At 35.8% G+C, this 23,631-nt stretch overlaps 4 protein-coding genes across 5 annotated transcripts; 2 read left to right on the plus strand and 2 right to left on the minus strand.

Annotated features, from left to right (window-relative positions):
- Positions 1-963: 963 nt before the first annotated feature.
- Positions 964-1,527, plus strand: LOC105115528 (uncharacterized). Its single transcript, XM_011012441.1, has 2 exons — positions 964-1,041; positions 1,129-1,527. The coding sequence occupies exons 1-2, from the start codon at positions 964-966 to the stop codon at positions 1,525-1,527; spliced, it is 477 nt and encodes a 158-aa protein (XP_011010743.1).
- Positions 1,528-2,057: 530 nt separating this feature from the next.
- LOC105115524 (Heavy metal transport/detoxification superfamily protein) lies at positions 2,058-3,699 on the plus strand. 2 transcript variants are annotated; one of them, XM_011012438.1, is made up of 5 exons: positions 2,058-2,630; positions 2,726-2,913; positions 3,036-3,123; positions 3,264-3,454; positions 3,497-3,699. In XM_011012438.1, exons 1-5 carry the CDS (start codon positions 2,375-2,377, stop codon positions 3,677-3,679), a joined length of 906 nt encoding a protein of 301 aa, XP_011010740.1. In that variant the 5' UTR covers positions 2,058-2,374; the 3' UTR covers positions 3,680-3,699. The 2 variants fall into 2 exon arrangements, with proteins under 2 accessions (XP_011010740.1, XP_011010739.1); XM_011012437.1 differs by having other exon boundaries at positions 2,059-2,630; positions 3,264-3,699.
- Positions 3,700-4,095: 396 nt separating this feature from the next.
- Positions 4,096-8,039, minus strand: LOC105115527 (replication factor C subunit 3-like). Its single transcript, XM_011012440.1, has 11 exons — positions 6,631-8,039; positions 6,397-6,507; positions 6,180-6,212; positions 5,904-6,096; positions 5,621-5,799; positions 5,384-5,520; positions 5,198-5,293; positions 5,019-5,088; positions 4,829-4,906; positions 4,474-4,606; positions 4,096-4,363 (listed from the first exon to the last, which is right to left on the minus strand). The coding sequence occupies exons 1-11, from the start codon at positions 7,522-7,524 to the stop codon at positions 4,284-4,286; spliced, it is 2,004 nt and encodes a 667-aa protein (XP_011010742.1). The 5' UTR covers positions 7,525-8,039; the 3' UTR covers positions 4,096-4,283.
- Positions 8,040-8,150: 111 nt separating this feature from the next.
- Positions 8,151-21,194, minus strand: LOC105115526 (protein transport protein SEC23-like). Its single transcript, XM_011012439.1, has 12 exons — positions 20,355-21,194; positions 20,078-20,251; positions 19,539-19,700; positions 18,411-18,553; positions 14,455-14,530; positions 14,195-14,373; positions 14,012-14,093; positions 12,657-12,734; positions 11,260-11,421; positions 10,890-11,153; positions 9,635-9,739; positions 8,151-8,480 (listed from the first exon to the last, which is right to left on the minus strand). The coding sequence occupies exons 1-12, from the start codon at positions 21,084-21,086 to the stop codon at positions 8,340-8,342; spliced, it is 2,298 nt and encodes a 765-aa protein (XP_011010741.1). The 5' UTR covers positions 21,087-21,194; the 3' UTR covers positions 8,151-8,339.
- Between the last annotated feature and the right edge of the window lie 2,437 nt (positions 21,195-23,631).

Genomic DNA, 23,631 nt, shown 5'->3' on the forward strand with positions numbered 1-23,631 from the left:
TGTTATTACTATTAATGGTGGTGCTGTTGTTATTGTTATTGTTATTGTATTATTGTTATTTATAATTTGTACAATTAACCTCCCTGTGGTTCGACCCCGGTCTTACCTGGTTATTTATTACTTCGACACTCCTGCACTTGGGAGAAGATATCAATCTTTTAATCGTGTTGGGCAAATAAAGATTTTATTATTTATAGGGTTTTTGATATTCTCTATAAATATAAAGTTATGCTTCTTATTTTTAAGAAGTTATTTATTAGACAAAAAAAACTATATAAATCATGAAATAAAGAGCTAGTGCTCTAGATATATGAATCACTCCAATAGAGATTTAAAAAATTTCTTACTTGTGATTTATGTGGATTAATATTGGAAAATAGATAATTTAACCCAACTTTCTACAAAATATTTAAAATAAAAAAGTTAAATTTTTAAATAATAAATTTTTAAACAACTCTAATATTATATAACAAGATATTATTAACTTTCATATAATTTTATTTTATTAATTTAGCTGCCTTTATGAATTTCGGTAACCCCAATATTGTTATTACAGGAACTCTGGCTGGCTGGTGCAAATAAAATAATTCTGCAGACTAAATTCACATAAATAAATTCATTTGTGGATTTGGATCAGTTGATAAATTCAACGAGAGACTCGGACTTGGATTGGAGGACCTTTATAACTTGGAAGCAGCGTCATCTCCGGTGCCGGTGTGGATGACTAACTGAGCACAGAATAATCCGTGGCCATGCCCATTCGCTGAGCCACAAATTGGTAGTCGGTAGTACACGATACAGGGCTACGAATCTGACACTTGTCAATCTAATTAGGGCAACTCTTGGCTGTATATAGCTGCAACATTTGTGTTGAGACAGCAATGCTAAAATTTAAGAAAAGAAGAAAGTAGGCAGTAGTACTTGGAATTAAGGTGTGTTGATCATCAGATTAGTAGAGAGAAAATGCAGGCTGTGAAGGATAAACTACATGATATGACCACCATGCGCAAGGCCAAGGCTGAAGCAAAGGCCGAGGAGAAGGTAGTGATTAATTAGCATGTACTACGTCCAATCAGTGTTAATTTGTTTGCTAATTACTGTATATGGTTAATGACATAATTTATGCAGGCGGAGAAGGAATTGGCAAAAGCGCGGATGGATGTTGCTCATGAGGTCCGATTGGCGAGAGAGGCGGAAGCAGAAATGGAGCTGCATGTGGCCAAGGCTGGGCAAAGGGTCGAGAGGGAGATTGCAAAGCATGAATTCAATGAGAATGATTATATTGTGCCTCAAAATAATAATATTAATATGGATGGCAAGGTCTCCAACCACGGAACTCAAAATGATGATGCCAGAAGCTATGGAGCTGGATATGCTTCTCACACTGATAATTACTGCGGCGGCGGCAATATTAATAGTAACGCCGCCACTACCAATCTCACAGGGGCTCCAGCTGATGCCACTGCTGCTGCAAATTGTACCAGTGCTGGTCGTGCTGCTTCGTTTCCTCACAATGAACGCTTGTGAACTCCTCCTGTTCAGTCGTCTCTGATCAAATATTGATTCGTCTCTTCTCTCATGGTTTCAGTTCAATAATAACCCAATCCGATCAAAATTAAATGGTCGTTTAGATTATATCTTTCTATGTTGATTTTAATTCAGTAATTAATAACTCCTTCCTTCTTTTAATTTTTTCCATTTTCTGCATCAGTTTATTTCACGTACGATAATTGTCTTTTGTAATTTTGATCACTCCGCGTAGTAGTGATAATGCAATGATATCTGTACGTCCTGAAAATTTCATTAATCCCCGCCCGATCAAATCTGAGCTACGAGTACAAGAAAAAAAAAAATATATATATATATATATATATATATATATATATTCTATTTCACAATCTTTAATTAATTTATGCAGGTGAAGAAATAGAATTAAATTGTGTAAGATAAGTCTTATATCGAGAAAACTAGTTAGAGTACAAGAAATGTATTTCAATGTGCACTCCACGCTAGTAATGATTATATATGAGATCATCATTTGAAAGAAATTACCAGAGATTGAAGAAAATTAACCACAAAAATAGGTTGAGACTGACTAAAATATTATGAAGTACAGTTGCGATTAGGTTTAAAGAATGGAGAGCAAGCAAGTGGCTGTATCTCGTCAATGGCGTCTTCATCGTGCCTCTTTGTCTCTTGCTTTACAAGTAATTAAGAATAAAACTAATTAGGTGCTTACTCTTCCTCTAAACCACCACACTTCTCCTCCCTCTCTCGTGGTCAAATATAAACGCCCACTAATTGGACGTACGTTTTCCTTCTTGTCAAATGTCAAGGTTTCTGTTGAACTACCCAGCAAATCTCACCAACGTGCATGCTTCTAGTTAAATTCATTAATCTCTTCCTGTTTTATTTTACACCGATAATCAATTCGCTCAATAGCCATCATTGCCGGCACCGAGTGCATGTGATAACAGCTAGCAATAAGATCAAGAACATGGCCGCAGCTGCCAAAGTTGAGACGGAGAAAAAAGTAGCTGAGAAAGAAGTGATCACCGCTGTCTACAAAGTTAATCTGCACTGCCAACAATGTGCACGGGATATCAAGAAGCCTCTTCTGTCCACCCAAGGTGCGTGCATGCATGCATAGTTAATTAAGGAGGAGAATTGATTAGCCTTCGCTTAACTCTCAAAATTTATATGTAAATGCAATGAATGCACGCAGGGGTTCACAGCGTGGAGGCTGATGCTGAGAAGTCTGAAATCAAGGTTAAAGGGGTGATTGACGTGATAAAAATACACAAACTACTACAGAAATTGAGCAAGAAAAAGGTTGAGTTGGTTTCACCATTAGTTAAGGTCACAGAATCTGTAACGGAGAAGAAGGAAGTGAAGGTTGAAGCCAAACCAGCTGTAAGCATATATAGATTAATTGATGCTTAAGACGCAATTATTACAGCTCCATCTTTAATTCACTTCCATGTATATATGCTGAGCAAACAATGATTTTAATTATCTGTGTTCTATTTTTTAAGCCAAAATTAAGCACCCATTCTATGAAGGTTCACTTGCACTGTGATAAATGTGAGAAAGATCTGCGCGATAAGTTACTGAAGCACAGAAGTAAGGTTTCACTATTTTTTTTTTGTTTAATCAACAATGATGTTATTTCTACTCTCTCTTTTTTTTTTGTTTAATCAACAATGATGTTAATTCGGACTTAATTCAAACATTATATAATTATTGGTAAAAATATTATGAAGGTATTTACAGCGTGAAGACGGACATGAAAGCACAAACTATAACAGTTGACGGAACAATGGAGGGTGATAAACTAGTAGCTTACATGCGAAAGAAGGTGCACAAAAATGCAGAGATTATACTCCCAAAATCTGAGAAAATGGAGGAAAAGAAAGAAAAGCCAAAAGTCGAAGCTAAACCCAAAGAAGGAAAGGCTGAAATGGTGGAATTCAAGGCAGAGAAGAAAGAAGAAAAGGCTGAAATGGTGGAATTCAAGGCAGAGAAGAAAGTGGAGGTAAAGAATACAGAGGGAATTGCGCCTTATGTTATTAACTATGTCTATGCTCCTCAGTTCTATAGAGGTGAAAATCCACTTGACTATGTCTATGCTCCTCAGTTATTCAGTGATGAAAACCCACATGCTTGTTTTATAATGTAGAAGATTCACAAATTAATTTTGTGTGTGTGTGTGTGTGTGTGTGAATGTTTGCAAGAGAGAGCTATACTATTATTGTACATCCGCCGAAAGGGTTTTCTTTTGAATTATAAGAAAGAGCTGCGAACCTGAGAATTCTTGCAGTGAAAGGGACACCTAGTTTTGCAATAATTCATAAGTATGTTTTGTTTCTTTTTATGCATATTTTTGTAATTAATTAGTAAGGTATCTATCTTTGGATTATCCCTCGCATCAACCGAGATTAAATCCATCAGAAGTCACTGTGGAATATATGTAGACACTTAAATTGCTTCTTCATCTGGAAACTAACAAAATCGAAGGAGCCTTTTTTGTTCATGATGCACCCAGCTATTATATATATATATATGCAGAACAAATTAAAGCGCAGTAACTTTCTCATGACATCATTCTTATTACATAATTATGCATGTACTTGTTTAAGAAAATCGTCCAATACGTCTGCGTGATATACAGAAAACGCAATCTGTACAAACAGTACTGCCACATTTGATTTTCTGCAAGAAAGGATCATATCTCACTGTGTGTGTGTGTGTGAGAGAGAGAGAGAGAGATTAATGAAGCTCCTTCATGGTCCACCATCATGCTGAATGCTTTTGTTATTGGTGACCGATATCTTGTAGAAGCTCATAAATTTTGCAATGAACTCTGTGTAAGGAAAAAAAAAAAAACCGATCAAATTAACATATATAGCATAATAGCACTGAGAAATAACACTGAATTTTTCTAGTGATAGTTTCTTTTCTTTTCTTTTTTACCTTCAATCCTCACAAAAAGGTGATCAGCATTTTTCCTTGCCGGGTCATGAATCCTTTTACCAGCCTCTTCATGTCGACTGCGCAGAAATATCAGTTCGTTCTCACTGATCTCCAACATGTTTCCATCATTTCTCTGGTGCATGATGAGAACAAGAATTAAGAATGTAATAACATAAGCTTATAAGATTATTAAGACATATATATATATATATATATATATATATATATATATATATATATATATATATATATATATATATATATATATATATATATATATATATATATATATATATATATATATATACACACACACACACATATAAATATATATATGCGCGATTAATTCTCATACATTGTAGTCCTTATGTAGACCGTCGAGTTGGAGCTGAAATGACTCATCCATATGCTTCTTCAGTTCTCCAAGAAGGGACTGTATCAGGGATGATCTGTTTAGTTAGTATATATCAGAGCCTATGATCTAAATCACTACGTACCTACACTGAATTTTGAAAAATTAAATAGGAAAGTTCCTAGCTACCTACCTCGAAAAAGAAATCAGGAGATACATCATGCTCTATCAGATTTTGAAGCTTCCCACGTATGATATACAGCCTGTTGTTAAGCAAAACTTGTGAAAATTAATTAGCAGCCATCATTTTCTTTATCTGTAATATACCTTAATTAGTTGGCAAAGACAACAGTTTCCAGCTGAATTACGTACTGTTTTGGGCTTTGCTCTTCAACCATATCCTTGGCGATATTTGCAATATCATCTTCCCATCCAGTCAGGATTTCTTGATCTTCCGTGAAGGGATAACTTCAAGCAGGAAAACAGGGTATAAATTACTTAATTACATTAATGAAGACAAGGATTTTAAACATTAAGAGTAATTATATATTACTTCACCTTCCGTGCCGGGAGGCTTCAAATGATCGGATGGCTTGACGAAGGTTGTTCTTAGATTTGTCAGCAATCTTTTCAGCCAATGGATGTGGCAATTCTATGCCTTCTTGTTCAGCTATGAATTCCAAAACTTGAACAACCTAATTATAAAGTTAACACGTTTGTAAAAGAAAGAAAGAGATTAATCGTAGCCAGCTAGCTAGTATATATAGCAATATTCCAGTGCTAACATATAGTCACCTCTCTTTTTGAAGGTGGCAAAAGCTGGACAACAGTGCAAAGTGATCTAATTGGTTGAAGCCTTGAGACATCGTTGCAGCAGAAGAAAAATATACTGAATCCTTTATACCTCTCCAGCACCCACTTAATATAGAGGAGGGCATCTGTAGATAGCATGTCTGCCTCGTACAAAATAATTGCTGCAAATATATATTGTCATTTTTTTTTAATTTTTTATTTTTAAAACAAGTAGGGATCTTGGTTTTTAATTGAATATATCATAGGAATAAAAATAGATAAATACCTCGGCAGTCATCAAGTCTTGACTTGGGATTAATAGGGTTGTTGGAAATAATCCTCTTATTATGATTATTACGTGTTTCCTTGATGAGCTCAACAATGACTTGCTTTTCATAGCCTTTGAGATCAGAGAGATTGAGTTCTACGTGTTGGGAGGAGACCTTCACTCTTACCTGTATACTACCAATCTGTTCCCCCTGCATGCCATAATCATCATTTTTTATTTTTAGTTAATTTATTAATTACCAGATATATGTATATTAATTGAGAGATTAACCACCTTCAAGTTGAATGACTTGCATTCTTCCCTCTCCTGTGAAAGCATGAAGAAAAACATAAAGAATTCAATGAGTTGTTTGTTCGAGCACGTAAGTGGGTTTAATTAAGATTAATCAAGGAATCAAGAAAAAAGAATAAAGTAGTGCGTGTATGAATAAAGGGCAATTGGTGTGTACTAATTAATATTAATTATGAAGGGTTTTTTTAAAAAAAAAAACCTGCAATCTCTCCTGTCCAAAGGCTTCCTGAAGCATGGCCCTTATCATGGTTCTCTTTCCAACGCCTGCAGGTCCTTCAAATATGAAATGGTTGCAATCAACGTCGCTCATCTGTAAATTTTATATATATAGAAGCGGATTATTTGGCTATAATGACTCAAAAACACCTCTGGTTAGTAATTAAATCGATCACTCCCACTTGAAATAAATAAAAGAGAGAGGAACAAAACTCACGACACCCTGCATCCTAATGGCTTGATCTCGATTGCAGATGAAATCTTTCAAGGCTTTGGGCTGGTACTTGTTTGCCAACGTAAACTTCCTGTCAATATTCATCACTTCATGAGTACTTGGACAGTCCAGTATTTCACGATTATCATCATTTGTTAGAGATGGTGCTGCAGCAGGTGGTTTTGATTCTGATACTCTCTCCCTCAATGGCTTCTCTTCAGTAACAACTCGTGAGGCATTAACGTCACGCGTCTCCTTCTCTAAGGTAGTCCTGCCTGATGGTTGAGAAGAGGAGGAGGAGGCAGAATAACTGGGAGCTGCAGGTGTTGGCTTCGTAGGTTTAATTTTGTCGGTGCTGGTAGCAATTACTGCAGACGGGGCATTGTCCTCCTTGCCCTTGACGTTGTTAGATTTAGAGGAAACCGAAAAGCAAGAACTCCACTCTTGCATCTTAAAGATGAAAGTTGAAAGAGAAGAGGAAGTAACGGCTGTGGCGTGGCTTTCACGGCAGGGACTGGTTGGGGGTATTGGCAAAGGATATCTCTCGCGGCTGATGATGAGGGAATAATCGACGAGGCCCTTGTAATAGGGACTGCATTTTGCGTTCTTGTCATGGAGGATATTAATGGCTTCTTGTCTTCTATTATGCGCATCGAGACTCTCCTCGGTTAAGTTGGAGTGCCTGGATGACCAATCTGTGCTCCTCCTTCCCGGGAGGATGAAGGTGCCTAGTTTGCCGATGTTACTCCAAGCTTGCCAATAGGACGACTTGGAGGAGTGATTAGAGTACACAGATTGGTTGGACGGAGGTAGACGGGGGGCGGCTTTGGATGGTGATGATGTACATGACAGGTAGGGATCGCAAGTGGACCGAGGGATTGCTGGACTTGGCGGCATGGCATAATTTTCGGAGCTGAGATTTCTGTTTGTCCTGGGGAGAGGAAGTGGGGGTGACACTAACTATGGCTAAACATAGGATTATGTGTAAATCAATTTGATTTTGAAGTATATTTCGAAGAATGGCGATTGCATCTATGATCAACGAACGGGTATACTAATAACTTTATTATAATACCACTGCTGATCCGCCGGACCCTTGCGACACGAACTATGCAGAACCTACAGCTCGACAAAGCACCAGCCTTCAGGTCGTCCATGCCTCTGTCAGAGCATGAATTTCAAGCTACAAAAATCGCTCATGAACTGTTTGATAAGAATTCCCTTCTTGATTTGACTCCTCGTGATCTGGTGGATTATCTGATTTTCTATTAGAAGCGTGCTCTATCGACAAGTGCTAGTGTGTAAAGGGTTCCCAATTTAGCTCTCTTTTGCCCTTCGCTGTCCTCGAAAAATTGTTACAGTGAAGCCAAGGCAAAAGAAGTGTTCAAACTCTAGGTCTTGTAATGGATGGGTGGATTTCTCAGGAAACCACTGATTCGGTGTGATAGACCTCCTTCAACCTGATTAGGGAGAACGTAGATGAAGATACAAGTCTCTCTAGGCTTGAGAACGGAACTTTCACCTTCAACTAAATAAATTTATTATAATGTTGCATTGTCTATTCGTCAAACTGAACAGGAATTTGCTGTTTTAGCAAATAGAAGGTGTAGCAAGAATCTTGAATCAGAAATCGAGCAAGCCTATAATAAATTCTACAATAACTGTACAGAACTCTGATGATAAATTTTACAAAATTGCTAGTAACGATGATGTCACTGAACTGCTAGTCTTTGAAGATGATCCAAGAAAACTTCAAAGCTCACATCATCTGTAAACAAGACATCTCCACCGGGAAGAAGAGAATCAGAGTTGTATGTAGCAGAAGGGTTCAATTTTGCCAGAAGAAAACGGGCCTGAAATGACATAATATGTTAGCTGGCACACAGTACCAAATTAAACACGTACCAGTTAATTTGATTACAACAGGCCAAATAACCGTGCATCTAATCCCAAGACACATGGCAATTGATGAAAATAGTTTCAATTTGGATGGCATAATGCAGCAAGCTTGTCTTTATTCGGGTCAAGGATAAAAGGCAAAAACTCTGTTCAAAACAGTTCAGAGAACTGGTAATAAACTGATGCGTTTGTTTTGAGGGGTTAGTTTTCAGATTCTACAAATTATTGGCTACAAGCACAAGAAGCACATAGGAACTAAAAGCCCCTAGAGAATAGCCACGAGGTGAAAAACGCAAAAGCATACATGTACTTTTAATATGTAAAATGTGTAATAACACTATTTGCAAGACACAACAGAAGAAGGCCCTTTTGAAAAATGGGGGAAACAATCTTAACAATGACAATTTAATTAGCCTATTTAGCTCGAATGGTCAGTCAAATGTTGTTGATAAAGGTTTTCCCAGATGCTACATGGGTCTGAAACCTCTGTTTACTAACAGGCAAAAAATCTAATTTATCAATAACATAAAACTATGTAGTATATGATAAGAAAATGTTTCAAACAATGAATTTACCACCATCTATTCCATTCTTAGAAGGATAGAAACATTATCCTCGTAAAGCATAAGACTTAAACTCTCTCTCAAACACATAAAAAAAAAAAAAAAATACACCAAGTCCCCCTACTTGTCAAATATTTCTCCCTTTTCAGCTCACTTCAGGAAACAGTTGTGGGCCTAACAAAACAACTACATAAAAGCTGTATCCTTTATAAATAACAAGAATGAGACTGATGATTGTGATGATAGCATCTTCTTCCCCTAGACATTTTGTCTCTATTGACCAGGCTCTTGGTAAAGAGCCCTGGGTGCCCTGGTAGCAGGTGAAGTGCCCTGCTAACTTAAGTGTTTAGCCACGAAGAAACCTTCCGCATGGTGCCCTATAGTTCATGTTTAACAACAGTGGTTCTACAGAATGTACATTGTGGCGAAAACTTGAACTTTCAGTCACAAACAAGTAGTAGTAGAACAAAGGATATGAGCAAACCCATGTTGCTTATTCAAATTCATGTTATTCATAACGAAATGATCATTTACAAGTTGCTAACCTGTGAACCATGCTGATCACAAATGACTAAGCGAGGAACTGGAAACCTTTCCTTGATTATTTCATCTGCATCGTCATGAGGAGCTTGCAGCAGCTGGGCAAATGCCTGCAAGGACAAAAATGAATTCACATAACAGGGGGCGTAAAAAAGAGAGACCATGGCAGCATTAGGGTCACCACTGCCACAAGATTCCGGAACCATTAGGACAAAATTTTGCAATCACAAACCCAAAATGAAACTCTGAAGATATTTTTCCGTACATATATTCAGTTGAAAAACTAATTTCATACACATACCCATGATGACTCATGAGACCATCTGCAGGTAATACCTGATGCACTTGTTGGAATGTATGGTAAGGTGGTTTGTCATCCAGGACAATTTTTATAGCTTGACGGTGCTTCTTTGCACCTCTAACATTAGAGATAAGACTGACAAACTAAGCTTTATCCTATCAGTAGTTAGAAAACAAAGCTGATTTTGATGAGCAACCATAAGGTAGCGTAAAAAAGAGAGACCATGGCAGCATTAGGGTCACCTCTGCCACAAGATTCCGGAACCATTAGGACAAAATTTTGCAATCACAAACCCAAAATGAAACTCTGAAGATATTTTTCCGTACATATATTCAGTTGAAAAACTAATTTCATACACATACCCATGATGACTCATGAGACCATCTGCAGGTAATACCTGATGCACTTGTTGGAATGTATGGTAAGGTGGTTTGTCATCCAGGACAATTTTTATAGCTTGACGGTGCTTCTTTGCACCTCTAACATTAGAGATAAGACTGACAAACTAAGCTTTATCCTATCAGTAGTTAGAAAACAAAGCTGATTTTGATGAGCAACCATAAGGTATTTTAGTGCTTCTAATTATTGCAGAACAAAATGTGATATGAAGAGGTAGAACTGCAATTTTTTAAAAAAAGAAAAAAAACCAGCATAGGAAATGGCTACTAAACATTTACATGTCACTTCATAAACTTTGAGAGACCAAAGCAAGTGTTTACTAATCACAGTGATCTAGTCAAGATAGTGATCATCATGCTGATGTCATGGGAGTAAAGTTCATTTTCTGAAGTTCACAAACATAGTTCATTATGTTAATTACATCAAGGATTTAGGTTCTCTCACTGTTAGGAATGACCTTGATTATATTTCAGTTACAGGAAAATGGAGGGGGCTAACATTGGACTTAAACTAAAAGACATGTTTTTTCATTTGGCTTATATGCTATCTTAACAAAGTACCTGATGTTCAGGTTGATTATGATACCCAGCTTTCCGCCATTGAGCAATAGTTGCCCCATGAAAAATGACAACAGTGAAATAAGAGTCCAGAAGCAGAATTCTATCAGCTGCAATGGCAGCCACGTCAAGAAGTGCTGGTTCTGGTCCTGAATGAAACGAATAAGATATCAATGAAGGCTGTATCATCACAGCTGAATTGGCAACATTTTCACGATTCAATATCACTCTGAAGTATGCTGTCTCGTCTGGGCTGTTGTTGAAGACCTGTAGAATAATATTAACTGGAGAATATGAGGATTTCAATGGACCTAACTGGTTTATTTTTTAAGGGCAAGTGCTTAGCAGATAAACCTTGAATTCATAATATTACCTGGACAAACTGAGAACGTCGTAAATGAAACATAAATTGAGGAAATATTGAAAGCCGAGAAGATAGGCTGAAAGAAGATGGACTATCCTTCTGATAGTCTCCAAATCGAGCACATATATGTATCAAAGCTTTGTCTAGCCATCTTATGGGATCAAACTCAGCCTGCTTGCCATGTATCATCAAATAATGCAATGGCAGAATGGTTAAAATTTCAAATACATATTACTCTTTTAATAAGGCAAGCCTATATAACAAATTGACTCTTTTTCCACCTGTCATAACTTTGGCATGTATCAGTATCTTCCAGTCAACTGTTTTTATCAACCCTTAAAATATGCTAGCAACAAAACAAAAGCTGAAACAATTTCATGAAAAAAGAAAACCTGATTTTCAAAGATGGAAGGTAATTTCAAAACTGTGTTGACACTCCACAACAAAATGGTGTGGTGGAGTGAAAGCATCTGACATATTTTAAATGTTGCTCATGCCTTTAAGATTTCAAGCCAATTTACCTCTTCCTTTTGGGAGGGAGGGAGCGTGCAGTTACAGCAATTTATATTATTAATCGTGCACGCACCCTTGTTATCTGGACATGGTCCATAAGAGCTCGTTTCCATGCAAAACCTTCATATTCACACAAGTTTTTGGAAGTCTCTTATATGTCAGCACTCTTGCATACAATCACTCATAATTTGACCCCCAAGCATGAAAATGCATTTTCCTATTTTATCCACATCCTCATAAAAGATGGAAAAGTGTTTGATCCAGAAAATCAAACACTTTTTTTATCTTGAAAATCAAACATTATCTGTTTCTAGGGACGTAGTCTTTCATGAAAATATTTTTCCCTTTGAAACTAATCAGCAAGAAAGTTTCACTCTATTATGCTAGCAACAGAAGGGAAGAAGCTAAAATAACTTCTTCATGAAAAAAAAAAACAGTTGAAGGTTCCCTAAAACTGGGAAGTGGCATAATTAACTCATTCTTATCTTCACAAACCATCAAATAAGTGGTACTTACAAAAACAAATAAAGAGTGGTTCTTATTCTAATATTTTAGTGTTTCATAAGCCACTCAATAGACTTGATCAATCACTGTTTGTTTCTAAATGTAGTGGTGCGTGTCTTTCTGTACAACAGAGAGCTTAAAATTTCTGATGCTAAGGGGATCCTAGAAGAAAAAACTATGAGAAATTCTCAGCATAAATCATTACACACTCGCATAAATCATTACACACTCCTAAAACTTGTAAAAGAAATCCTCAGTTACTAGAGTGAGAGCAAATCCAATATATTCAGATACCAACATAGATGGTAAAAAGAATGCTTGCACAAACTTTGGGTCTCACTATTTCATATCCAAAAATATTCAAAAGCCATCAAAGATTTCATAGTTACCTCATTTTCCATTTTGAAAGACACTAGGCGTGCCATAGCTACAGCGGCTGCTTCTTGGTCAAAGCCAGCAATCAAGTCCTAAAGCATATAAAAATAGATTGAGTTACAAATAAAAATTCACAATCACTTAGAAGAAAAGGGAGGGAAAAAATGATCCATATCCTTCATTAGATGAAAGAATAAGCCCCCTAGCATTTTTATTCCATTAATTTGTGGAACGAGCAAACAGTAAACCAAATATTGAATATGATTTCAAGCACCAATAGTTATATTTGTGTGGTTAACACACCCATTACCTGACCAAACTTTTAGTAACCTGAAATAACATGTGCACAGCCTTCTATCCTTAAGCATTTTCACACACTATTAAAAAGCATAATTGAGATGCCCATGTTGTTCTGTAAGATCACAGGATATATTGTTAATAAAATATATATTTAGGGACAAAAGGTTGAGAAGTTTGACAGTATTTTATTCTGCATGGCATACTGCCTTTCAACGCACTAATCTCCTATAATACCATGTGATCACCTTTCATCACTAGATCAAGTCAAGATGGCACTTTGTTGCTAATATATAAAGAGAGAATCACCACAATTCATTAAACACGTATGGGAATTTCAAGCTCCTGGTAGCAAATATGAAAAGGAGAACTACTATATCCAGAAAAAAAGATTAGGAAAACCAATTTCCCCATGTCACCTGAATGCAGTTTTTTTATTATTTTATTTTTTTGCGACAGAGGGACAGATATGGTATGGTACGGTCAGAATAGCTCAGCAGGCCACAGTTTTGTTAAGGCAATCTGTTTTCCTACTATTCATGGATTTGAGATATAACAGCTCATCACGCAAGAAGGCAGATAGGTGTGACACATAAAATAAGTTCATAACATAATTTCTTCACTTCTATTCTTCTCCCACACATATCCCAGTTCTATAGGAACGGCTGGCAGGAAAACAATACATATGAGAAGTATAAGATCAGAAATACTTTTTGGACTCAGATTTTTCATATATACAATTGATATTCTCTTCAACAAAGCAACAGGTACACAAATGAAAAAATTACAAATTTAGTAATAATGTGCATAGTAAGAATATTAAGTATATTATGTCTCTTAGATTGATGTCTAAAACTCTAGGCCACCCAGGACTTTCCTCTTTCTAGTCAAACACCCAGAAATATACTAGTTACTTTTTTATTTCACAAATGAGCCCTGATTATTAATGAGATTGTATTTTATTATATTAAAGAGCATCCCTGCTTGTTTTAAGCTCTAATAGGATTAACCAGTCCAAGAAAAACAGATGAAACAACAATGCTTCCCATACAAGAGGGCCAGGAGAGCTTGCCTGAGCACTTCCAGGTCCAGCAACCCACCTTCTTGATAGGGTTGTTACACGAAGTCTCATTTGACCACTACTGTGCTGATAGCTGTAGCAAATTACCATTAATAAGTCAGAGGTCCATCCATCTTTTCCAAGAAAAAAATTATCAGGTAACTGACCACTCAAAAAATCATAAGCTTGGCATACTAAGTCAAAAATTGGAAGTAGAATTGATAGCTTGAGGGTTGTTGAATAGTAGTATCTGTGCTGTCCTTCTTTGCAATTTCAAATATTAGACATAAAGTTGTAGCTTTGTCCAGACCACACATCTTCCATGCACTTGTATTTCCCTGGCCTACAACTGTGTCTGAGCACAAAGGACCTTTCTGCACAAATTCACGGACAAGTAAACATTGAAAAAAACCAAGAAGAAAAGGAAAACCACTCAAATATCCATTGGATTATACCTTTTCAAGTGATGCACAAGGACCAATAATGCCTTGAACTTTCATATCCTTTGAGCAGTTTACCTCAAATATACCACTACATTGCATGTGAGAAAAAATAATTTCTTAATGTAATTTTGCAGTCCAAGTAATAAAAAATATACCATCACAGAACAACCTAGTAAATATCTATAGTTTGGTTAGATATAGTATACACTTAAAAACACTTAGGATTAGAGTTCAACATGCAGATCATGCAGCTAAGAAAACAATTTGGTCCGAGGGACATTGTCTTCACTAGATTTAGCATTTGATAAATTTTTATTTAGTAGAGATGGGCCTCAGTTATATTACAATGGACCTTATGTCAGGCTTCCTTATTTACGATCATAGCAAGTGATGCAGCCAAAGACAAAGAAGTTAATGAATTACATCATTTTCATTTTTAATTCTTCTACAATTTGTAAGACTAGACTGTTGAGAAATTTCTGTTACATGGGAATATTATTTAGGAAACTTGGTTTATTTAGGAACTAGAATATTAATTGGGAGTTTTTAGTTTTCCTACTTAGACTTCTATTTCCGATTTAAATTAAGGCTACTACATTTTGGTTCCCATGGAAAACGAGCATATTCTATGCAATCCCGGATTTTGAATAAAGGAATTATGAGTAGTTGATTTAGTTTAAGGGCTAAAACATTGTGCTTTGTTTCTTCCTCTTCTCTTTTCCCTTAAGCAGTGTTTTCTCCTTAATCCTCTCATATTTCTTCTTGATACGGATTCCTATTCTCAGAAATTGTAAAAATCCCAAATCACTCTAAACATCCTTAATCAATCCCAATTCCACATACATCAAACCCTGACCCTAACTTATTTGTGAAATCCATAATTTTCCAATCCTAGCTAACCATGTGATGGGGACAACAAAGGAAGCAGAACTTGTGACTTTTTTTGACAAGGGTATTTTTTGAAATTTCTAGAAAATTTGGAAATTTGTCCAAGTCTAGGTTTTATTTTATATTTAGTATTTTATTAGAAGACATTTTATGTCAAGTTGCAGCCAGTCAAATCCTAAAAGTTATAGCTTGGTCCATTATAACAAATGCCACATCATTAAATAATTGAAAATAATGTCACTTCATAAAATAAAAATTAAATAAACAAAAACACACTCTCTTTCCGCAAACTCTTTCTCTCCCTCTTTCCGCAGACTCTTTCTATGTGGTTGCGGTTGCTTTTCAAAGTACTTTTCACTCAGAAATGCATTAAAATAATGTTTTTTTATTTTTTTAAAATTATTTTTGATATCAGCATATCAAAATGATCTGAAAATATAAAAAAATTAATAAATTTAATGCAAAAAAATTAAAAAAATTCAATTTTTTTCAAAAGCACTTTTAAAACGCAAAAATAAGCAGGGCATCTCTTTCAAAAAAAGAGAGAAAAAGAGTAAAAGGGAAGAAAAAAAACAACACAAACTTCCTTTATGCCCATTATAATCTGAATTTTACTTCACTAAAACAAATTATCAAGTTATTTCATTATGCTTGATTAAAAGATTAAAAAAAACTAACAAAAAAATCAGAAAAGATAAAAAGTTTTGATTGTAACTCTCCCTTTACCTTTGCAAATCCAACTCCTAATTCACTCCTTTTATTAATCAACAAGAAAACCCTAAAAAGTTTAAAGCTTTGATTTCAATTCTAAGTTTTTCATACTTTATACCAAACAAAATGCTAAACTAAACAAAACTCATTTTTCTTTGTCAAAGTTTTGTACTTTATACTAATTTATTGATTGATATTCCTTCTTTCTACTATTTGTGCATCAAATCAAAACATGCGTACCTTTTTAAATCAACAGAAATGGTTCGTTGAAACAGAGAAGGGTGGAAAGGAAGGGACCAAGCTAGAGATGGAGAGAAAGAGCTTGTTGAAGGGCGAGAGGAAGAGTGTGTTTTTTAATGATTTGGCTTAATTATTTAATGATATGGCATCTGTTTTAGTGGGACCAAGCTGTAACTTATAGTAGTTACAACTTGATTAGTCCTAGGAGGAATCAGCTTTATTAGGTTTTTCCTGTTCTACATAGACTTAGTATTTTCTTATTTAGAAATCTAAATCCTTCAAGGATTTGGACTACTAAAACTCTATAAATAAGCATGTAGTCTTTCAATATTATTAATTGAAGTTTATGAATAAAATTTCAGCTATTTTCTTTTGATTAAGTGACTCAATCCGCCTTGGGTGTTACTCATAAGAACCCTATGTGTGAATCTTAGGTTTTGCTATCCTCTAGGTGTGACTCCTAGAAATCCATCTACATACTATCTCATACTCGACAAGAAATCTACATCAACACAGCCTAAACAGCCTCTGAGACATAGATTCAGAACAGCCCCTAATCTGTGTCGCATCACCACAAACCCCAGGTATGTCACGAAACCAATTTTTTCCTACATTAGTTAGTTTCTAATCCTTATGGATTAGATTCACAAATTATTAGAAAATTGACAAATGAGTTTTCAGTTACAATCCATAACTGAACATATAACCTTGGGCTTAGACTAACCCCACACATTTCCCTAGTTGTTCGCTACTTCAATCATCAAATCAACACTAACAAAATGCATGTCACCAATGCAGAATTTCCTCCAAGCTGAAAATGCAGTCACCCCAATAAAGTCATGAACACTCTTTTTTCTCCTTAAATTCAAACCTAGGCTGTTTGATGGAGTGATGCATAGTCAGTTGGCCACTCATGCCCAAGAAAACTATAGTTTTATTACCTTTTGGTTTTATTTGCATAAAGGAATACTAAAACTAAAGTTATTTCCTATTTTAATCAGAATATAAGGGTGAGTTTCAGCAGTTTACTAATGTCCATGCTACTGTTACCGCTACAAATCACGACACTACAGCATGCTATATTCGCAGCTAACACAATTTTTCATGTATAATTGCATTGTAGGTTCAGTGTTATGATGTAGGACAACTTTGGATTACCGTCCCACAAAGGAGTCATGGTGACCTAGGTTCTGAGAATTGAGAATTAGGAACTCTAGGAAAAAATTAGGGGTTTTATTGCAGTTAAGAATAGTAACCAATTACTGAAACAAGAAAAAAAATGAAGAGAAGGAAGACAAAGAAGAAAAATAGTGCTTAGAGAAAAAAGAAATGAGGATAGGCAAGGCCAAAACTGTTAAATGAAACCAAAATACTTATAATCTATTATTCAGAATCCTTACAATTACATAGAATAATTCTACATTTTAAGGCAACACAAGCCCTTGTTGACTTAAACTAAGAAGGAAATCAAAAACTGAGTACGAAAGGGAAACTACAACTAATAGAAAACTCATAATTAAGGAGTACTGTAGTTTCCTAAATTGTAAAAAGATTCCCAAGTAAGGTATGTTACCAAACAATGAAAGAACAAAAGAAAAGAAAAAAGAATATACAGAATTAAATATTCAAACAAGGAATTCAGGAACATCCTTGGTTTTGGCTGCATCATAATAATATTTTGTCGTTTAATTTGTGTTTTTGAGCTTGTTGGCCATGGTGGATAAGATTGATTGTTATCAAGGTTATGGCAATGAAAACTCGGTAACTTAAACAAGCTTAGAAATGTATTATCCAGTTAAGAACTAGTGAACATGTAGGAGTTGATTTTTCTTCGAAATCCAGTGCCTATGCTTTGTCAAAAGGTTTGATTACCTGCACCAGTTAATGTGAATCTAATTGCTTGATCTCCATAAAATTATGTCAGACTAAAAAATAAAAATGACATACAGCAACAAAAACACAGCAAGCACATGCACGAGGCCATACTCACAATGACCAGATTTATAGTTACTTTAAAGCAAAGCCAAAAGTTTGGCAAGTGACAGGAGAATTGCAGAGTTTAAGAAATCTCAAAAATGGTAATGTGAAACTCCATAGATAAACATAAAAGGAGGTTGAAGAAATCTCACTTTGATGATAGTCCAAGATCATGGTCACCTGACAGGAAAATTCGTCTGAGAGAATCCTTAAAGACTGAATGGCCAAAGCTTTCTGCAAGCACAACAAGCCCACCAGTTTTTTCAACGGCAACTTTAAGCTCAGCAACTCCCACCTAGGAAGACAGACAAGAAAAAGAAGCGCATCATGATTTTCAATCCATATAGCATACAAGAAAGTTCCAACTATAACAATGATTATGATGAGAATAAATATTTAAAAATCAGAAGGCAGCATATCAAATGTGTGTAGGGACCAAAAATGTCGCAACATCATACTGACTCTGTTCCGCAAATGGCTAAGAACAAAAATAATTAGAGAGCCCAAAGGGAGAGTGACAAAGAAAGCATTATGACTGCCAAGCTATCCAGAAAAGTTAGACCAAAATAGATGGATAGGAAAGAGCTCAATGAATAGATGTCTAGTGAATAAGTACTCAACCATGGAGCAGCTGTAGTATACAAAGTTATTTATGTAGTTGACACAAAAAAGCTTATGGCCCAGTTGTTGACATTAAGTTCTTTGACATGTAATATAGCTCTACAGCACCATGTTATAAGACTCGGCTCAGCCTAGCAGGTCAACCTAGTGACCCGCCGACCTAGGGCTTGACCTGGGCCAAGTTAGTAGAAAAACCTGGATTTTTTACCAAAACAAAGTCATTTTGGGTTTTTACCGAAAAACCATTAAAAAGAATGAAATGATGTTGTTTCACAGTTTTTTAAAAAATTTAACGCTCGGGTTGAGCCGTGGTCAACCCACCCAACCTAAGACATGGACCTTGGACCAGGTTGACCCCCAGGTCAGGTCTTATATAACCATGTTGCCGCATCTTGTTCCAACAACAAAAAATATTTCTAAAACTACAAATCCATTCAAACAGTTTCAGTAAAAAGGTAAACTAGAAAGTTGTATTTACTTTGTGAGTGCCCTTTCATCAAGATATTTGCAAAAGGAATACAAAAAAGGATACATATATGGCATCATATGGATTGTAAAATTCCCCTTCTTTCTTCCATCCATACATATAGATACAATGTCCTCATAAAGTTACACACACACTAGACTAGTAAGTGCTTGTTGTAAGAGTTGAATATTACCTGGTCAAGTGCACAAGCAAAAAGATCAAGCACATGGCCTTGATGTACAAGCTGCTTAGCAAGTCCCTCGTAGAACTTGACAGCTTTATGATAATAAGGAGCAGAGTCCTTGTCAAGGTCCTTGTGAGAACGAATTGGTTCAGAGAGATTCTTTGACACAATCTAGAAGAAATTCATGAGCAATAAATAAAAAAATAAAAGCCGGTAAAAAAGACATAAAAAGAACAGAAAAATTGAGGATGCAATATAAGAAAAGGTAATGCATGAAATACTCATAAAAGTTACAAGAGATGAAGTAGAAACATTGCAACGGAAAATGAGATAACTAACTACAAGCAAACATGGAAGCAGTATCCGGGTAATTGACTATACTGTAATGTACGAGTTAGAACTGAGAAACACAAGTTTAGAAGCAGCGAAATCATGTAAGATCCATGTAAGCAAGCAGAAGTCCAGTTTAGAATTAGAATTTTGAACCAACAAACATGGTGAGGTATAAGATAAATAAAACAGTAAACCAAAGGAAACAAAGTCCTTACAGCACCAAGTCCTTCAGTGGATGGACCACCAATGAAAGCCAAGATTCTAGCACCGGATCCAGGAACACAAGCTCCCAACAAACAAGCAGCAACACTGAGTGCAGTGCTGGTGCACCTGCTAGCCCGCTGATCGGGAGGAACAGGCCAAGGATCTTTCTGCAGTTCCTCCAGCACCTTTTTCAATTTAATAAATTTAACAAATTAATTAAACAACTCCATAAGAAGATTATACTGTAATTATCACGAAATGCAGTGTAAATAGGAATTGAGAAAGTACGGAATTGAGCGTAAATTCGCATTGGGAGGCAGGCAAGAGGAAGCGGGAAATGCTATCGGCAGAGAGACCATCCTTAGCGCCGGCAATGACACCAGTAGAGGGCTTGGGTTTCTTAAGAAAGAATCCCATCTGCTCGAGAAGCTGCTCCTTGGAGACATCCTTGGAGCCCTTAAAAACGTAGGTCTTGGTGATTTCACCAAAGCCAAGCTCGTGAACGTTGACCAGAGTACCAAATGTGATCAGACCCACCAAGGAGTTCTCATGGAGGAGTTCGATGGCCTGAGACAGGGCCGACTTGAGGAAAGCCATCTCCTCCTCGATCATACACGTGTCCACCACGAACATGAATATCATCGGCGACGGAGCGGAGGAAGAGATCGCCTGAGGGTCCTCGAACTCGATAGTGGTGTACTGAGAGAAGAGCTCGGCGGGGAGGTTATCGTCGGAGATGGAAGCATAGTGAGGAGGGAACTGGTTACGTTGAAAACAGAAGGGGCAGATCCAGATCTTGGCAGAGAAATCAACGGTGCAGAATGGATTGAGGATGGAGCGGCAGGAGCGGCAGCGTAGGGGAGAGTAGGGGAGAACGGGCATGTTAGGGAAGGGCTTGATCGGAGTGTAAATGGCGGAGACAGGGACCACACAGTTGCTCGATTCTTGCTTGGTGCCCGGCAGTACGTTCCACGGCATTCTTACGCCGTCCTGAGCTTCAAGCTCGACGAACTCCCCCATCGCCCAATATTTTTCCGATTCGATTCGCAGATTCCAAAATATCACTCTTCGCCCCCTCCTTCCTGCGTTCCTATTCTTTCCTTTTCCTTCTTTCTTTCTTTCGCAGTTGTTTTCACTTCTTGTACGGGTTTTCGTTTCTTCCTTAAAACCAAAATAAAAACATAAGTTTGTTTTAGTCACTCATGTTCTAAGAAATTTTAATCCTGTCCAAGAGAAATTTGAGATTTCAATTTCATCCCGAAGACACTGTTGACCGTCCTCGGCCATAATGAATCATCCAACCAAATATCAATTTGCCTGATTTGTGAATGGTGAGATTTACTAAGATTTGGGTATTTTCTCAGCTGTTTCTTTTTTTATTTTATTTTTTAAAATTTTATCATCCAAGTTTTTTTATTCAATCTAATGAGATGAAATTTTAAATTGTAATAAAAAAATAAAATTAAAAGAAAAAAACTATATGATAAAACTTAAAGTTTTTAAAATTGTAGGGTTCTTAGATTTAAAAGAGAAGAAAAAATTACTCTAGAGTAATACAACATTGAAAGTTATCAATTAATCATATTTTAACAATAAAAAAGATTAATATTAGTCTCAACTAATCTTATTTAATAAGAAAAGTTTAATAATACTAGTTTTTTCTATAAATATGACTAGAAATTACATTGATACTCAAAATAGACTTTACAAGTTCACAACAAAATGATTTTGGTGGTATATTTAAATTTTTTTCAATTCATTGAATGTTTGTTTTTTATTGAATTTATGGTGTTTTATAATTTTATATCTATACAAATATGAACGGTATGTTAAAATTACAAGCAGCCATAGCATTTTATATTAGTATATATTTTTTTCCAATAAATGAAATTTGATTTTTAAATGATATGCAAACATGAACATGTGTGCTATCAATTGCACTGACACAATTCTACATGTAAAAAAAAACATAATTAGATTGTAATTAATTAAAAACATTCATTAAACAATTGAGATTGATTGTACCAACAATAAATAAAATATATCTTATCTTGGAATGTGGTATAAATCTTGGATTCATTGCAATTTCTTTTAGGGTGTTTGTAAAATCAGAATTTACTGGTTTTATGACATCTACAACAAACAAATATACTACTATAAGGATTGATTTTATATATCTATTAATAGTTTCACCTAAATGTTGAAATCTATCTTACATATCCTTATTCAAAGCCCCTAATATTATTGTATATAAAAACATTGCCACATTTTCACTAACACTTATCATAACCCATTTTCGGACCCCCTGTAAAAAATAATAAAATCAAAAAAATATCATCAAAAAATACTGACAATAAAAAAAAGATGTCAACGCTCCCAAAAAATTGGTAAAAAATAGTTGAAGAGGTTAAAAAATACAAAGATTAAAATTTGATAGTATTTTATTAATTAATAACAACCATGTTGACAAAGAAAATTCAATTTAAGTAAGAAAAATCCAAAATCAAATATTTATGGATTCAATTAAATTTTATTGAAGGTTTTATTGAATTTATGAAGAGTTTGATTGCGAGAAAAATTGATTTTGAAGTCAATTTAGGCTTTAATTGGAAGAAATTAAAGTTTTGGAGTTAAATTATAATTTTTGAAAGTTAATTTGGTCAAATCAGGGGCTTAATTGCATAAATATTAAAGTTTGATGGCCAATTAGGGACTTAATTAAAGAAATCTGAAACCAAAAACCAAAATAAAAAAGGAACGTAGGTAGAGGGACTGGAATTAAAACCAGTCAGGGGCCCAATTGAAGAAATTAAAAGTTTATTGATCAATTGAAGGTCAAATTGCATAATTTCAAGACTAAGGATCAAAGCGAAAAGACAGCCAACTTTCAGGGCTACTTTTGGATTTTTAGCAAGGATGCAATTGCATTGATTTTAAATTAAACTTGCAATTTAGGGCTTGATTGAGTAAATTATAAATTGAGGACCAAATTGAAATCTAACATGTTTTTGTCACCTTTGCATTTAAATGAAACGACGTGTTTTGACCAAAACAACGTCGTTTCATGTACTATTTAAAGAGAGAGAGAGAGAGAGAGAGAGAGAGAGATTATTAAAATTGTGCTGTTTGGAACGGCACAATCATCTTCTTCCCCTAGACGTGCGAAACAGGGGAAGAAAATGATTTTTTTCTTCCTTCCTCTATCACCGCCCTCAATCTTTCCAGCCGACACCACTTTCCATATGTTGGATTAACGGTGGAGGGGCAGTAACACAATGGCTACCCCGTCCACTTGCTTCTCTGTATTTCGTCTATAAAAACAGGGGGGAGACCAATTGAGAGACCGAAGGGAAACAGACCAAGAAAGGGAGAAAACAAGAGGGAACGAACCAAGAAAGAAGAAGAGGAATAGAAAAGGAGAGAGAAGGGGAGATACAGAAGAATAAAGAAGAAGAGAAAGAAGAAAATGCTGCCTCTGCCATCATCAGCTCCCAAGCAGCACCGCCGGCCACCACGAACCACATGCAGTGCTGCCACTCCAGGTTAGCCTCCTCCCCGTTGTTTA

This window comes from Populus euphratica, unplaced genomic scaffold (genome assembly GCF_000495115.2).
Source record: "Populus euphratica unplaced genomic scaffold, PopEup_1.0 scaffold713.1, whole genome shotgun sequence".
Classification (NCBI taxonomy): Eukaryota; Viridiplantae; Streptophyta; class Magnoliopsida; order Malpighiales; family Salicaceae; genus Populus; species Populus euphratica.

What these genes read in the sequence shown, in the direction of transcription:
- LOC105115528 (XM_011012441.1), top strand. Translation starts at nt 964, where the DNA reads ATGCAGGCTGTGAAGGATAAACTACATGATATGACCACCATGCGCAAG. An exon ending in AAGCAAAGGCCGAGGAGAAG is followed by an intron (nt 1,042 to 1,128) that starts GTAGTGATTAAT and finishes TAATTTATGCAG; the next exon opens with GCGGAGAAGGAATTGGCAAA.
- LOC105115524 (XM_011012437.1), top strand. Translation starts at nt 2,375, where the DNA reads ATGCTTCTAGTTAAATTCATTAATCTCTTCCTGTTTTATTTTACACCG. An exon ending in AGGTTGAAGCCAAACCAGCT is followed by an intron (nt 2,914 to 3,035) that starts GTAAGCATATAT and finishes CTATTTTTTAAG; the next exon opens with CCAAAATTAAGCACCCATTC. An exon ending in TAAGTTACTGAAGCACAGAA is followed by an intron (nt 3,124 to 3,263) that starts GTAAGGTTTCAC and finishes AATATTATGAAG; the next exon opens with GTATTTACAGCGTGAAGACG.
- LOC105115527 (XM_011012440.1), bottom strand. Translation starts at nt 7,524, where the DNA reads ATGCCGCCAAGTCCAGCAATCCCTCGGTCCACTTGCGATCCCTACCTG. An exon ending in AAGACTTGATGACTGCCGAG is followed by an intron (nt 5,800 to 5,903) that starts GTATTTATCTAT and finishes ATATATTTGCAG; the next exon opens with CAATTATTTTGTACGAGGCA. An exon ending in GAAGCCTCCCGGCACGGAAG is followed by an intron (nt 5,294 to 5,383) that starts GTGAAGTAATAT and finishes TCCTGCTTGAAG; the next exon opens with TTATCCCTTCACGGAAGATC.
- LOC105115526 (XM_011012439.1), bottom strand. Translation starts at nt 21,086, where the DNA reads ATGGGGGAGTTCGTCGAGCTTGAAGCTCAGGACGGCGTAAGAATGCCG. An exon ending in GCGAATTTACGCTCAATTCC is followed by an intron (nt 20,252 to 20,354) that starts GTACTTTCTCAA and finishes AAATTGAAAAAG; the next exon opens with GTGCTGGAGGAACTGCAGAA. An exon ending in CTTGTGCATCACTTGAAAAG is followed by an intron (nt 14,374 to 14,454) that starts GTATAATCCAAT and finishes GAATTTGTGCAG; the next exon opens with AAAGGTCCTTTGTGCTCAGA.